This window comes from Neophocaena asiaeorientalis, unplaced genomic scaffold, assembly GCF_003031525.2.
Source record: "Neophocaena asiaeorientalis asiaeorientalis breed wild unplaced genomic scaffold, Neophocaena_asiaeorientalis_V1.1 scaffold440, whole genome shotgun sequence".
NCBI classification, from domain to species: domain Eukaryota; kingdom Metazoa; phylum Chordata; class Mammalia; order Artiodactyla; family Phocoenidae; genus Neophocaena; species Neophocaena asiaeorientalis.
This window is the reverse complement of record NW_020174554.1, coordinates 80,497-96,202: the sequence shown is the minus strand read 5'-3', so window position 1 is coordinate 96,202 and position 15,706 is coordinate 80,497. Positions and strand designations below refer to the sequence as shown.

Genomic DNA, 15,706 nt, shown 5'->3' with positions numbered 1-15,706 from the left:
GGGGAAAGGGTAAGCTGCGACGAAGTGAGAGAGTAGCATTGACATATATACACAACCAAATGTAAAATAGATAGCTAGTGGGAAGCAGCTGTATCGCATGGGGAGATCAGCTCTGTGCTTTGTGACCACCTAGAGGGGTGGGATAGGGAGAGTGGGAGGGAGACGCAAGGAGGAGATATGGGTATATATGTATAGCTGATTCACTTTGTTATAAAGCAGAAACTAACACAACATTGTAAAGCAATTATACTCCAATGAAGATGTTAAAAAAAAAAGTTCAAATTTAGAGAGGGATGTAACAAGTCATAACTAAAGCATTGTAATATTATATTTTCTAACTCACTAAAATATGTATCATCCTTAACTAAAAATTCTAAGTTTATGTGTAAAGTCCATAGAATGATGTTAGCAAACTCCCAAACCAAACAGCATTATTAATATGTATTTACAAATGGCATTTGAAGAAAGCACTGCTTCAATCAATCACACATAACTATGGATACTGGAACTATTTAACTATTAGAGATGATCTATTTATCTTAAATAAATAAATGTGTGTGCAATATTCATATGCATATGTAAAAGCATATAATATTCGTGAAAGAGAGTAAATAAGGTGTCTTAATCTTTGCATAAGTCAGGTAAAAACCAAGCCATTTAATGGTTTATTCCTTTTGTAAGCAGCTCTTGCAGAAAACTGCCCTCAGGAGGAAGCCTCTTTTCTTGTCACTTTAGGAAAGCTATATTTTAATTAACTTTTAAACCAGGCACCCCCATGCTCTACTCATCTCTGGCACAAGCACACCTTTCAAATCTTTTTTTTTTTTAATTGGAATATAGTTGATTAACAGTGTGTTAGTTTCTGCTGTATGGCAAAGTGAGTCAGTTATACATACACATATATCCACTCTTTTTTTAGGTTCTATTCCCATATAGGTCATTACAGAGTATTGAATATAGTTCCCTGTGCTATTCAGTAGGTACTTAATTATTTATTTATTCTATATATAGTAGTGTGTATATGTCAACAACAATCTCCCAATTTATCTCTCCTTCCCCTTTCCCCTAGTAAAATTTTCTTTTCTACATCTGTGACTAAACTTCTGTTTTATAAATAGGTTCATTTGTACCATTTCTTTAGATTCCACATACAAGTGATACCATATGACATTTGTCTTTCTCTGTCTGACTTACTTCACTTAGTATGATCATCTCTAGGTCCATCCATCTATGTTGCTGTGAATGACATTATTTCATTCATTTTAATGGCTGAGTAATATTCCATTGTATATACGTATCACATATTCTTTATCCATTCCTCTTTTGATGGCCATTTAGGTTGCTTCCATGTCCTGGCTGTTGTAAATAGTACTGCAATGAACATTGGGGTGCATGTATCCTTTCAAATATGGTTTTCTCCAGATACATGCCCAGAAGTGGGATTGCAGGATCATATGGCCTCTCTATTTTTAGTTTTTTAAGGAATCTCCATACTGTTCTTCATAGTGGCTGTACCAATCTACATTCCCACAAACAGTATAGGAGGGTTCCCTTTTCTCCATGCCCTCTCCAGCATTTATTGCTTGGAGATTTTTTGATGATGGCCATTCTGACCAGTGTGAGGTGATTTCTCTAATAATTAGTGATGTTGAGCATATTTTCATGTGACACTTGGCCATCTGTATGTCTTCTTTGGAGAATGTCTATTTAGATCTTCTGCCCATTTTTTGATTGGGTTGTTTGTTTCTTTTGATATTGAGCTGCATGAACTATGTGTATATTTTGGAGATTAATCCCTTGTTGGTTGCTTTGTTTGCAAATATTTTCTCCCATTCTGTAGGTCTTCTTTTCATTTTGTTGCTGGTTTCCTTTGCTGTGCAAAAATTTTTAAGATTAATTAGGTCCCATTTGTTTATTTATTTATTTATTTTCATTATGCTCAGAGGTGGATCAAAAAGGTTCTTGATGCGATTTATGTCAGAGAGCCTATGTTTTCCTCTAAGAGTTTTATAGCATCCGATGTTACATTTAGGTCTTTAATCCATTTTGAGTTTATTTTTGTTTCTGGGGTTAGGGAGTGTTCTAATTTCATTCTTTTACATGTAGCTGTTCAGTTTCTCCAGCACCACTTATTGAAGAGGCTGTGTTTTCTCCATTGTACATTCTTGCCTCCTTTGTCATAGATTAGGTGACCATAAGTGTGTGGGTTTATCTCTGAATTTTCTATCTTGTTCCATTGATCTATATGTGTTTTGTGCCAGTACCATACTGTTTTAATGACTGTAGCTTTGTAGTATCGATGGAAGTCAGGGATCCTGACCCCTCCAAGTCATTTTTTTCTTTTTCAAGATTGCCTTGGCTATTTGGTGTCTTCTGTGTTTCCATACAAGTTGTAAATTCTTTTGTTCTAATTCTGTGAAAAATGCTATTGGTAATTTGATAGAGATTGCGTTGAATCTGTATATTACTTTGGGTAGTATAGTCATTTTGACAATATTGATTCTCCCAATCAAAGAACATGGTATATCTCTCCATCTGTTTATGTCGTTTTTGATTTCTTTCATCAGTATGTTATAGTTTTCTGACTATAGGTCTTTTGCTTCCTTAGTTAGGTTTATTTCTAGGTATTTATTTAATTAATTTATTTATTTGATGTGATGGTAAATGGGATTGTTTCTTTAATTTCTCTTTCTGATCTTTTGTTGTTAGTGTATAGAAGTGAAACAGATTTCTGTGTATTAATTTTGTGTCCTGCAACTTTAATCACACAATACCTTGCCTAACTTGTCAGTTCCATAGATCAAAGAAGTAGAAGTGAAGAATACATAATTAACAGATGACCATATCTCTTCCCTGCTTCCCTTTCAGTAATCATCTGATCTAACTCTGTGACCAAATTGTGTGAAAAGATAACATCTAGAGGAAGATCATGAGGAGTCCACAAGCCTGCACACAGTGGGGGACTGCAATGATTCTGACCCCCATCTCAATAATTACCTGAGATTACTTCTCTGTTTGCCTTTAAGAGTGTTTATGGCTGAGCAGAATTTTTGGAGGTGGTTTTTGGGGAGTGCTGAGTCCAACATCTCCCCAGATTGCTGGCACTCTCATTAAAGGCAACTTTCCTTTCTCCTGACATTTATAAGTATGTAATTGATTTTGTAAGCAGGACCCAATTCATTCAATAACATTTTTATCAGTATGTTTTGTGTCTTGAAATGACGAAAACTTGGGACATTTTATAAAGGAGAACAATTTGTGCCGATATTTGTATTTTTAAGATGTCATAAATGCTTTAGCTCTAAAATTAAAAAGTCTTAAACAATAAAGTAGTTCTGTTTATTGAGAAATGTATTTTGTTTTTAAGACGTAATTTGTTGTTGTTTTTGCTAAAACTAGTTCATGGTGAATATTTAGTTTATAAAATAGATTATATTACCAATACTACCCTTTATAACTACAGTAATAAAATATTAAATATAGATTTTCATTTTTATTAAGAGAGATGTATGGGAGTCCATCATTTCCACAAATTAGATTACTGCAAAGTGGCTGGATCAGTGAAGATTTTCATTTTGTGGTTTAAACTTTTAACTATTCCAGATAATCTGTAATTTTGAATCATGATGGGACATTTCTGGTAAGATGTGACATTTTATTCTTCTTTCTGAATCCACCTCTGATTTTGATCCAGGCACATCAATTTAGAAATGACCACTGATCATGATAGCTTTTGGGAAAAAATGTTGGAACGTAACATGTAAATTATGTTCTTTACAGGTTTATAGTAGAACATATATAAAATTTAAGAATATGAAAGGCTTACTAGAATTCTGCTTAAACACACTTTTATCTTGTTTATCTGCCCTTATATCATGCTTTTCCAATCGAGAGTGCCACGTTTCTCTCCCTTTCCATTCTAGAGCAGCTCCAAAGCTGCCTACAGGGAAATCAAGGGGAAAACAACAACCTCAAAAGACACTAATGGTTGCTTTTCAGATACTCTCCAAAGCCCAGTGGGAAGGGAGAACACATAGAGCAGAAAGAAGCGACTTTATGTTTTCCATTTCTCTTAGATGTTGGCTCAGAGACCATCCCAGGATTCAATACTGAAGAAAAAAAAAAAATTAAAGAAAAGCAGATACAAAGTAAACAAAAACAACAAGCTTGGTCATGATCAGTTCATTTTTCCCCCTATAAAAATATGCTCTCTGGGGGCTTCCCTGGTGGCGCAGTGGTTGAGAATCTGCCTGCCAATGCAGGGGACACGGGTTCGAGCCCTGGCCTGGGAAGATCCCACATGCCGCGAAGCAACAAGGCCCGTGAGCCACAATTACTAAGCCTGCACGTCTGGAGCCTGTGCTCTGCAACAGGAGAGGCCATGATAGTGAGAGGCCCGTGCACCGCGATGAAGAGGGGCCCCCGCTTGCCGCAACTAGAGAAAGTCCTTGCACAGAAACGAAGACCCAACACAGCCAAAAATAAATAAATAAAATATAAAAATAAAGGAATTCCCTTAAAAAAATGCTCTCGGTTGGTCCATCCTATAAGTAGCTTGGAAATTGTTACTGCTGAGCAAAATAAAAACCAACAATTCTTCCAGAACTGTGAGAAAAAAAAATTTTGTTGTTGTTTAAGCCATGTAGTCAGTGGTATTTTGTTATGACAGCCCTAGGAAACCAATAGACATTAAAACCACAGATCCAGGAAACTCATATATAACACCAGGCATGATTAATACCAAAAACACTATACCTATATATATCATATTCTAAATGCAGAAAACCAAAGACAAAGTGAAAACCTTGAACAAAGCTGGGGTGGGAGTAGGAGGGAACACCTTACATATAGAGGACAAAGGCTAAGAATTACATCAAATTTTCATTTAAAACTCTAGGGCAATCTTAAAAATTTAAAAAGTATAATTGATATACTTAGATATGAGAGAAAACTGAATCATATAAAATGCTCAATTAAAATCAGGGAAGGCAGAAAAAGGATGGAAGAAAAAAGAAAAATAAAGCAAGACAAAGAAAAAGGGAAATGAATAGAAAACAGTTACAAATATGATCTATGTTAATCCAACAATACTAATAATCACTTCTAGTGGGAATGGTCTAAATATAATAATTAAAAGACAAAGATTGTCAGAGTGTACTAAAAACTGGATCTAATTATGTGCTGTCTATAATAAACCCACTTTAAATATAAAGACACAGATAGATTACAAATAAAGGGGAGGAAAGACATGCCATGTTAACACTAATAAAGAGAAAACAAGTGTAGATAAATTAATTTCAGACAAAGTAGACTGCAGAAAAAAGTTATTAGGAATAAATAGGGGCATTACATGATAAAGGAGTTAATTCTCATGAAGACATAAAAATCCTTAATGTTTATGCTCTTAACAATAGAGCATTAAAATACTGGAGGCAAAAACTGAGAGACTTAAGGAAAAATAGACAAGTATTATAACTGAAGACTTCAACACACATCTATCTGTAGTTGACAGATCCACTGGGCAGAAAAATCAGTGAAGACATAGTTGAACAGAATAGCACCATCAATCAACTGGATCTAATTGAAATTTATAAAATACTTCATCCAACAAAAGCTGAATATACAAGTTCCCAGGTAATGCACCAAAATGGACCACATTCTAGGCCATAAAACACACTTTAACAAATTATTAAAAGTAGAAATTATACGAAGTGTACTCTCAGACATCAATGGAATTAAGCCAGAAATTAATAACAGAAACACAGCTAGAAAGCCCTCAAATGCCTGTTATTAAACAACACACTTGTAAATAACATATAGTCAAAGAAATCCCAAGAGAAATTGAAAAATATTTTTGACTAAATGAAAATAAAAATACAACTTAATCAAAATATGTGATGCAGTGAAAGCTGTGCTTAGAGGGAAACTTATAGCATTGAATACATATATTAGAAAAGAATAGAGATCTAAAATCAATAACCTAAGCTTCCAGCATAGGAAACAAAAAAAGGAAAAGAAAATATTAAATCCAAGGTAAGCTGAAGAAAAGAAATACTAAAATTTTAGAGCGGAAATCAATGAACTAAAAAAAAAAGAAAGAAGTCATGAACTTGAAAACAGGAAACCAATAAAGTAATTCAACAAAACCAAAAGCTGGTTCTTTGAAGAGATCAATATTAATAAACCTCTAGCCAAACTAAAAGAAACAAGATAAGACACAAATTACTGACATAAGAAATAAAAGAGGGGCGCTCACTACTGATTCCATTGATTTAAAAAAGATAATAAAGGGATATTATAAACAACTCTAGCTCACAGGTTTGATAAACAGATAAACCTAGATAAAACAGACCAATTTTTTGAAAGACAAAATCTACCAATACTGACACAAGGAGAAAAAGATAATATGAATAGGCTTACATCAGTTAAAGAAATTTAATCAGTAATTGATAACCTACCAAAACAGAAAGCACAAAGCTAATATGGTTTCATTGGTGAATTCTACCAAACATTAAAATGGAAGAAATAATACCAATTCTCCACAATTGCTCCCAGAAAACAGAAGGAGAAGGAATACTTCCTAACTTACTCTTTGAGGCCAGTATTATCCTAATACCAAAACCTAAAAAGGCATTACAAGAATGGAAAACTACAGGGCTTCCCTGGTGGCGCAGTGGTTGAGAGTCTGCCTGCCGATGCAGGGGACACGGGTTCGTGCCCTGGTCTGGGAAGATCCCAGATACCGCGGAGTGGCTAGGCCTGTGAGCCATGGCCGCTGAGCCTGTGCGTCCGGAGCCTGTGCTCCGCAACGGGAGAAGCCACAACAGTGAGAGGCCTGTGTACCGAAAAAAAAAAAAAGAATGGAAAACTACATATCAATGTTCTCATGAACATAAATGCAAAGATCTCCAATGGGGGAGGATAAATTAGGAATTGCGGATTAACAGATGCACATTACTATATATAAAACAGAAAAACAACAAGTGTTACTGTATAGTACTGGGAACCACATTCAATATCTTGTAATAACCTAATATGGAAAAGAATCTGAAAAAGAATATATGTGTATATATTTATGTGTATGTAACTGAATCACTTTGCTGTACACATGAAAACACTGTAAAACATCTATACTTCAATTTTTAAAAGATCCCCAATAAAATATTAGCAAATCACATCCAACAACGTATAAAAAGAATTATACATCATAGCCAAGTGAGATTTATTCTTGTTATGAAAGACTGGCTGACTAAAAGTCAATTAAGGTAACCCGTCATATCAACAGAATAAAGAAGAAAAACCATATGATCATGTCAATAAATGCAAAGAAAGTATTTGATGAAATATAGTACTGATTATAAACAAACAAAAACACATAAGTAAATAAAACTCTTGAAAAACTAGGATTGGACAGGAAACTTCCTCAACTTGATAAAGAACATCTACAAAAAACCTAGAGCTAACATGATAATAAATGGTTAGAAACTAGATGCATTACTGTTAAGGTGAGGAACAAAGCAAGGATGTCCCCTTGCACCACTCCTATTCAACATCTTACCAGACATTCTAGCTAATGCCATAAGAAAAAAGGAATTAAAAGTATATAGTTTGAAAAGGAAAATAGAAAACTATCTTTGTTCACAGATGACAGATACTTGTCTGTATAGAAAATCCAAAGAAACAACTAAAAAACTCTTAGAACTAAAAAGTGATTATAGCAAGTTAATGTTATAAAATTTGCTTTTCTATAAATCAGTAATGAGTAATTGGAATTTGAAATAAAAAATATGATGCCATTTACATTAGCACACAACTGTAAATAGTGTGCTAAATAAAAAGAAAAAGTACTTAGGTATAAATTTAACAAAATGAGTACTAGAGCTTTATTAAAAGTCCAAATTCTGATGAAAAATATCAAAGAAGAAATAAATGGAAAGATAATCCATGTTCATGGATAGGAAGACTCAATATTGTCAAGATATCACTTATTTCTAATTTGACCTGCAATCCCAAATTCCAGCAGGTTATTTTGTGGGTATTGAAAAACTGATCCTACAGTTTTTGGAAAGCAAAATACCCAGAATATATAACATAATACTGAAGGAGAAGTACAAATTTAGAGGACTGACAGTATCCAATTTCAAGACACAGTATAAATCTATAGTAATCAGGAAAGTGCTGTATTAGAGAAAGAACAAATAGATCAATGGAACAGAATAGAAATAGCCCCACATAAATATAGTCAACCAATATTTGACAAAGGATCAAAGGCAATTCAATGGAGAAAGGATAGTGCTTTCAACAAATGATGCTGGAACAAATGGACATCCAAGATGTTCTTCAACTTCATTCAAAGACTCAGAAGGAACTAAAGTGAATAAAGCTAATCTGAAAAGCCTCCATTCTGTGTGATTCCAACTAAATAACATTCTGAAAAAGGGAAAGCTAAGGATATAGTAAAAATAGCAGTGGTTGACAGGGGTTCAGGAGGAGAGAGGAAGAGATGAACAGGTAAAACGCTGGGAAATTTTAGGGCAATGGTAGATACATGTCATTATACATTTGTCAAAACCCACAGAATGCACAATACAAAGAGTGAACTCTCATGTAAACTATGAACTTTAGTTAATAATAATGTTTCAATATTGGATCATCAATTGTAGCAAATTTACTACACTAATGTGACATATTAATAATAGGAAAGAATGTGGGTGGTATTGAGGTGGTTTAGGGGAATTCTCCTACTGTCTGTTCAATTTTTTGTATACTTAAAACTGTACCAAAAATAGAAATTTAAAAAATTCTTCTCTAAAACATGGTTTTAGGAACCACTAACATGTACTTCAAAAATAGACATAGCAGGGACAGAGTCATCAAAAGTGAACGGCAAAGGTTTTAGGTGTTCTATGTAGGACTATTACATAGAACTGTAGAGGCTCTATTAAAGGTCTTATGAAACAAACAACTTAAAACTTAAGTGCCAAAGAGAATGAAGCAGGAACCGCACTCCACCACACAATTTTATTAACGGGATGAATATTTTGGAAAGCATTTCAGTGTCTTAGGTCAAGAAACAAACTAATTTTTAGAAAAGTGAAGTTCTTCTATTTTCCCCCAAATCTTGAATTCTAAGTTTTTCAATATTATATATCATGGAATTATTAATATACAAAGATTTAAGGCATTGGTATTTTGTCAACTAAGATTTAAGACACAGACATGAAGTTATATATGCTATTAATTTGATTTTGCTCATGCATTTATTTTAAAGTTCACCGATTTATTGTGTATTCAATCTCTCTAATTAATCATAAATTCCTTGTCATCCATCCCCAAAATGCAGTATTTGGTTATAGCAATCTTTATACCGATGTTAACTAACCAACTTAAAATCTGTCCCTGAAGGAAAAAATTACTATTTATCTCAAAGCTGCTGTGATTATTTAATGTCAGCATACAATTGCTATGATTGGCCAACCAGAACTCTAATATTATTTCAGCATGGTTTTCACAGGTGGAACTTAGTGATGTCTAGTTCTTAGGGTCAGTAAGTGGAGTCTCTCTCCCTAGGCCTGAAAGACCTCACAACATCCTGGAGAAAATACAGGCCTTTGGCTGAATGTTTTCTGAGGCACAACCATCATCCTACAAGATAATGCAAGTTCCGGACAATTTTCACTGTTAAAAGGTCCTTATGTTGAGAACTCCTCTGCCTTTCTGCAATTGTCATATGTTGGTCTCAGTTGGCCCTAGGATGAGATGAGTATGGCACTTGCCTAGGGGGCGAAAGTCAAGGGAGTGCCAAAAAACTCACTAATCAAGAAAAATAATACTTTAATGTAATATATGAAAAAATAAAACTGCAAAAAAATCTACAATGAACAAAATATAAAAGTATTCAATAAAGATATGCTCCAACAGGGCTAGGATTTGGGTAAAGTGAGTGACGTGAGCCATACAAGTATAGGGTCAGCTCCTGTCTTTATTGGAAATTTTGATTTCTTGGGGTTCAAGTCCTTTATGAACATTGGAGATTTAACCCTCAAAAGGAGCCAGACGAAAGGTATTGGTCAATGTGTGATCATCTGTAGGAACTTCAATGTGCAATGTGTGTGCTTAGAGATATCAGCGAACTTCCTGTCTCTCGCTTCTGTTTTAGTTTGCTACCACCACTACTGTCTCTACTTCTTATCATAGTTCTCTTCAACTTCCTCATGTCTTGGCCTCCAGCCCTCATTGCAATCCTTTTATGCTAGATGATTCTTATGCAAATACACCTGGGAAGTCCATTCCAGACTCCATTTTAATTGGCTTGGATTGGAATAATTTTGTACTTGGGTGAAAAAATACCAGAAATCTCACACAACTTGATTTTCAAAGTACTGTGTTTTTTCATAGCCCTTTAGTCCATATTGCCTTGACTTAGTCATTAAACATGATGAACATATTCTATTTTTCTACAAAACTAAGGTAACCATGGAAAAGTGTTTCTCCACATAAACTGACCTAAGAGGTTTATGTTTTGCAGAGGCTTCCTAGTAAGTTTGAATTGGTGATGGAAATAGACATTAGATACTAATAGAATATAAGAAACCATTCTTTAAACCTGCTTTAAGCAATAAACTCCTGTCTGCCCCAACTGTCTCAGAATAAACAGCCTAAGTAATCACTATTATTTCTATTGGGCCTCACACCCAACTACATCACAGTATCAACATCCTCTTTATAAGCAAGTGTTCATACTTTATAAATGTTCTTTAAATAAATGGTGGTATAAAATTCGAAGTTGGATAATTTGAATTGCTTCTATACTTGTACCTAAAAAGAAAAATCATAGAAGACAAAGCATCATTGCCTGTAGGAGTGGAACAGTGTCTGAGATCATTATCATTTCACTTCCTCTCATTTTTTCTATAACTTTTTATTGAATAATTATTTTATTCTTCACTTGTATATAATCCAAGCAAATGAGACATAAACAGGTGTATGTTTATTCAGGGGGGGAAACAAATAGAATAATAAAGACTATGCTTATTTTTAGTTAAAAATTGCAGGCTCTCCAGGTTTCGGGAGAAAGTTTAGAAGATGATTCCCTTTGAAATGGACACCAATAAGAGCTAATGTTAAACTGAATGACATTAATAATTTTGAGATGACTGACTTTGAGGGATGTTCTGTAAATGATTTTCTGTGTAAGCCATGCCATTTCCTTGGCCTTACCACAGAAACATTAATCTACTGTGAAGTGCTGAAACATGAACTGCAATTGGGAACACTAACATATTTATGAAAAACACAAAATATGGACTGAGAGAACATTAAGAATAAGAATTTGCTTTTCTGTAAGGAACAGAGGCAGTTTATCTGTCAGGCAATAACGATGACGACCGAAAACAATTTTGATTTATTAAGTATGATAGGAGCAATACCAGTTTTTTTAGGCATATTAATTTGGGTTATTTCAACAACTTTAGAAAGTCAATATTATTATTTCTGCTTGAAAAGTGAGCAGACTGAGGCTCAGAGATGTTACATGCTTGCCCAAGTCACACAGTTAGTATGTGGTACATCGTTGTGGCAGTATCTGTGGTCAGGTCTGTCTGCCTCCAACACCTGGGTTTTTCTCCATGAGCTCCTTCTCAGGTGTGCAGGTATTTTCTCCACTAGAACTTCATACTCTTTGGTGAAATAATTCCCAGGTATCATCCCAGGTTGGACAAAATACATCACAAAGTTCTCCAACTCAGATCCACAAATCGGCAGTTTTTTTTTGTTTGTTTGTTTGTTTTAATTAACTTCTTTCTCCAAGGGCATCAGTTTTGAAGAATGTGTACCCTGGATGAAAAAAAATCAACATTCCCACTACTGGAAAGGAATCATCTATTCTCTCTATTAATGGTTCAGTATTCTGGTTTTCAGATTGTCTTCCATAAATTATGTTAGTTTGAATCTTTGGTTGGCACCTGACCACCCTTGGATGGATTATGAAATTCAACTTTCTGAAATGACAAAAATGAGGGATGACTCCATGGGATTTCCTATGGTTTTCTTACAAAACGTCTCTCCAGGAGCCAACAAAAGCCAGATTGCTGTGAAGTTTCTGTCTTTGAACATGCTGGCACTCTTCCTCAAATGCCTTCTCTGCCTTGTTTCCCGAAAAATCTACCCTCCTTTAAAATCCAACTCAGATGCCCTCAGTTCTTTTGTGAAATCACTCTAGAAACCCTCAAAGTCACTCTCTTATTCTTTTAAACTTCCATATATTTTACACATACCACTATCATATTCCCTCAGCACTTCACAGCAACTCCTTCTGTATAATTCCCTTTTCTCGTCTAGCCTATGAGTTACTCAACAGTGTAGATAAAGTCAGAGTCTCCTTGTTATCCTAGCACCTACTATAACACTTTGCATTGGAACAAATCCTGAATGAATACTTGTAGAAATGACATTTAAAAACCATACATACAATATTATTTTTGAAAACTGTAGCCTTCAGGAAGATGTAAGAAGATGAGCACTTATTAAGGGCTTATTTCCTTGAAGAGCTTAACTAAAATCATGGTTGTTGAACTGAGTTCATTCTAAGTTGACTGAAGTTGATTCACTATGATTAAATTTCCTATTGTATCTTTTCTTTTGCTTGCATTTGGTCTTTCATGTTTAACAAAACCTTCTGCTTGTAGAATCATAGGATGCCTCAAATAATAGAAAAATGGAGTCTGGGAAAGGCAAGGGATTTACCACAAATCATAGCTAAATAGGAGAGGTGAACTAAAACTCTGGCTCTCTGAGCCCCTTTGTTACTCTTTCTAGTAGACCAAGGTGGTACAGAAAAAAAAAAATCCTTTTAAGCTTGTTTATAGCTCTTTCATCTATTCAGAAGAAAGTATTTTTTTTAATAGTCACAGGGGGCACTATAACATGGAATAAGCTGCCACCAGGTTTGGTGACCTTCCAAACAAGGCCATTCATAAATTCAATGTTAGAAATATTAGTCCCATACTGAAAACTGTGCTTTTCTTTTCTCAGTGACAAATAATAAAATGCAAGCATGGGTTCATCCATACACACTAGTTGTCAATAATAAAATGAGGAGATATTGCACTGACCATAGTCTGTGTTTTCTGGCTCCCAACAATTTGATGGCCAAAAATAGGGTGTCTGTGGAATGAAAAGAAGTGGAACTTAGGTTAGGCACATAAAGAATTAGTGGGGTTCCTGGTTTATGAGCTGTGTTTACCTTCAGCAATTACCTAGAATTTTGCTAACAATGTATATTTTATTACCCAGAAAAAGTACTCAGAGAGGCATTGTAAGGTTTTTCTTTGACATTTACTTTGCTAAGAAGTTGTTCAGCTTCCAAATAGGTGCAGCACCAGCAGGTATTTAAGACAGTGTACATTTGCTACAATTGTATGTCATCTGACAAAAAGGTAAAAGGACTGATTGCATTATTCAAATAAAAAGTGTTAATACACAAAGACTGAAAGCAAAGTATTATATTCAGGAAGACTCATGATGAGCTATGTTTAAATTTAGCAAATTGTTTTTTATGATTTATGTATTTCAGCATTGCCCTCAGTAGATCCAAAAGTTCAACCGTCAGAATCTTTCCTTAAGATCTGGCAATCATTTGCTTGGTTCTATTAATTACATAATGCAGCTCTCAACATTATCCAGCTAGATTAAAACAACTTTTCCCCCTCACTTTAAAAAATATTTCTGTATAGAGACACTTGTTACTCTAAATTTTTAAACTGCACAAGTCAGAGATGATTTTTTTTAACTAATATCTTAGTTGATTGCTTAACAATAGACAGATACATGATTCTGTGAAATTCTGGAAACTGACTGATGAAACTACAAAGAAAATGTCTGATCGAGAAAACCCAATTATTATCATCAGCATATTATATTTTCTGATAGGGCTTTTCTAGCCCTCATGGCTGGACATGCTTGGCTCCAGACCCCGAGGATACTCCATCACCACCAGTCTACTCTTTCAAACTGTTTCCTTGGATGATGATGGCTCTGGGATTCAATGGAACAGTGACTACAGATGTCAGCCTTGTGGGCTTAATTATATTTATTAGTCAATTATATTAACAATCTGTGTGTAACAAGCATATTTAGGGTAATCTCTGATTACCTGTTTGATAATTCTGCCTTCTAGAAGAGGGACTCTCAAGGGGGGAAAAGGGTAATTGGGAGAACTGTTTGAATCTCTGGGAGAGAGCCCTTCCAAACAGTTTAGGACTCCTAGGGGATTTGATTTACCCTCTATGCTTTCTTGGGAATTGCTCCAGTATCATAAAGAAGGCCACTAATACTAATTTTGTATATATATGAACAAAGTGACAGAATACATTTAGAGGGTAAAAAAGTTGAAGCACTAGATAAAGGGGGATATCAAGCCTTTATACAGCACCCCCTCCTTGGCAAATGAATCCACTTAACCTAGTTTGAGAGGAAAACTGGGTCACTACTTTAGGAGAACCATAGAGAAACAAAGTAGTTAAAAATCTTCCTTTCATGTGGGCTGCTAGCTTTTGAGATACTTCGCATAGAATGCATTATTCCCTTTGGGTTGCTTCTTTATTTTGGGAGGGGTGTGTGTGTGTGTGTGTGTGTGTGTACGTGCACGCATGCGTATGCATACCTGTTTATCTAACTCTAAAAATATATACTCTAGTCAGACTGGTCAGACACATACGTTTTTCTCAAAACCACAAGGAATGTTTTCAATAGCATTCTTATAATTTTTCTTTATTTTTCTATCATTTACTTTAGTGAAAATTTCCTGACTGTAAAAATGAATGAATGAAGCTATTTTATCCTGTGATATTATGTGGAAAAGGCACAAAACCAACACTCTTCACTAATATTGCAAGATATTTTTTCTAGGAAAAATATTTTGATTTATAGTAAAAGAAAATTTAAATAACAAACTCCTATAGTTTGTTGGAATTTTAAAATTTACTTTCACAGTCAAACTAGGCTTTAGGACATTTTAATGTATGAGTTTCTCTGCTTTTCAGAGTTTGCTTCTTTAGCCATAATAAAACAGATCCAAAACTGTCTAGCCATTGCTCAGTAATCTTTGGCACCTATACTAATGTGATGAAAGTCATGAAAGTGACCTGGATAATCATGTCAGAACTCAATTTCAGTTAGCTAAGGAGGATAAATTAGACAATTGCAAGTTTACAGTAAATACAAAAATCATATGATTGAAAAATTGAGACACATTTACTGCGGCATACCAGTGAAATTAAAGTAAGATTTCTGTTTGCCTCAAACTCATGCCCCAAAGCTTTTTCATATTCCTAATGATGGTTAGAATCTCAATCATTCACTGGAGCAATTGTAAACACAATATTGCAAGTTTCCTATTTTAACCCATGATTTTTAAAATCCTTCCATGGAGTTGAATTTCAATTCAATGTAATAAAGAACTTAATGCTGCTTGGAACCAACACAAAAATGGAAGTAAACACTTTGAACAATAATGTATTTTCTGTTATTAGAGCTGTTCAAATATAAACTAATTAATGCCTTGGTAGACACTGTAGCAGGAATTAAATTATCCCTGATTTTTCTGGGGTTTCTTTTGTTTTTAAACCCTTGGTTTTTAGATTGTATGGTTATTAGATTTACAAATATGTTTCTATCCTATTTTGAATGTGGATGTGTCATTAAAATA

At 34.5% G+C, this 15,706-nt stretch overlaps 1 protein-coding gene across 2 annotated transcripts in view; it reads right to left on the bottom strand.

The window, feature by feature from the left end:
* Positions 1-15,706, bottom strand: part of RGS7 (regulator of G protein signaling 7) — a 176,707-nt gene that overhangs the window by 116,451 nt on the left and 44,550 nt on the right. For both annotated transcript variants that reach the window (XM_024757460.1, XM_024757459.1), the window contains exon 3: positions 13,113-13,164. In XM_024757460.1, the coding sequence (XP_024613228.1) occupies positions 13,113-13,164 (52 nt within the window). The remainder of the gene's footprint in view (positions 1-13,112; positions 13,165-15,706) is intronic.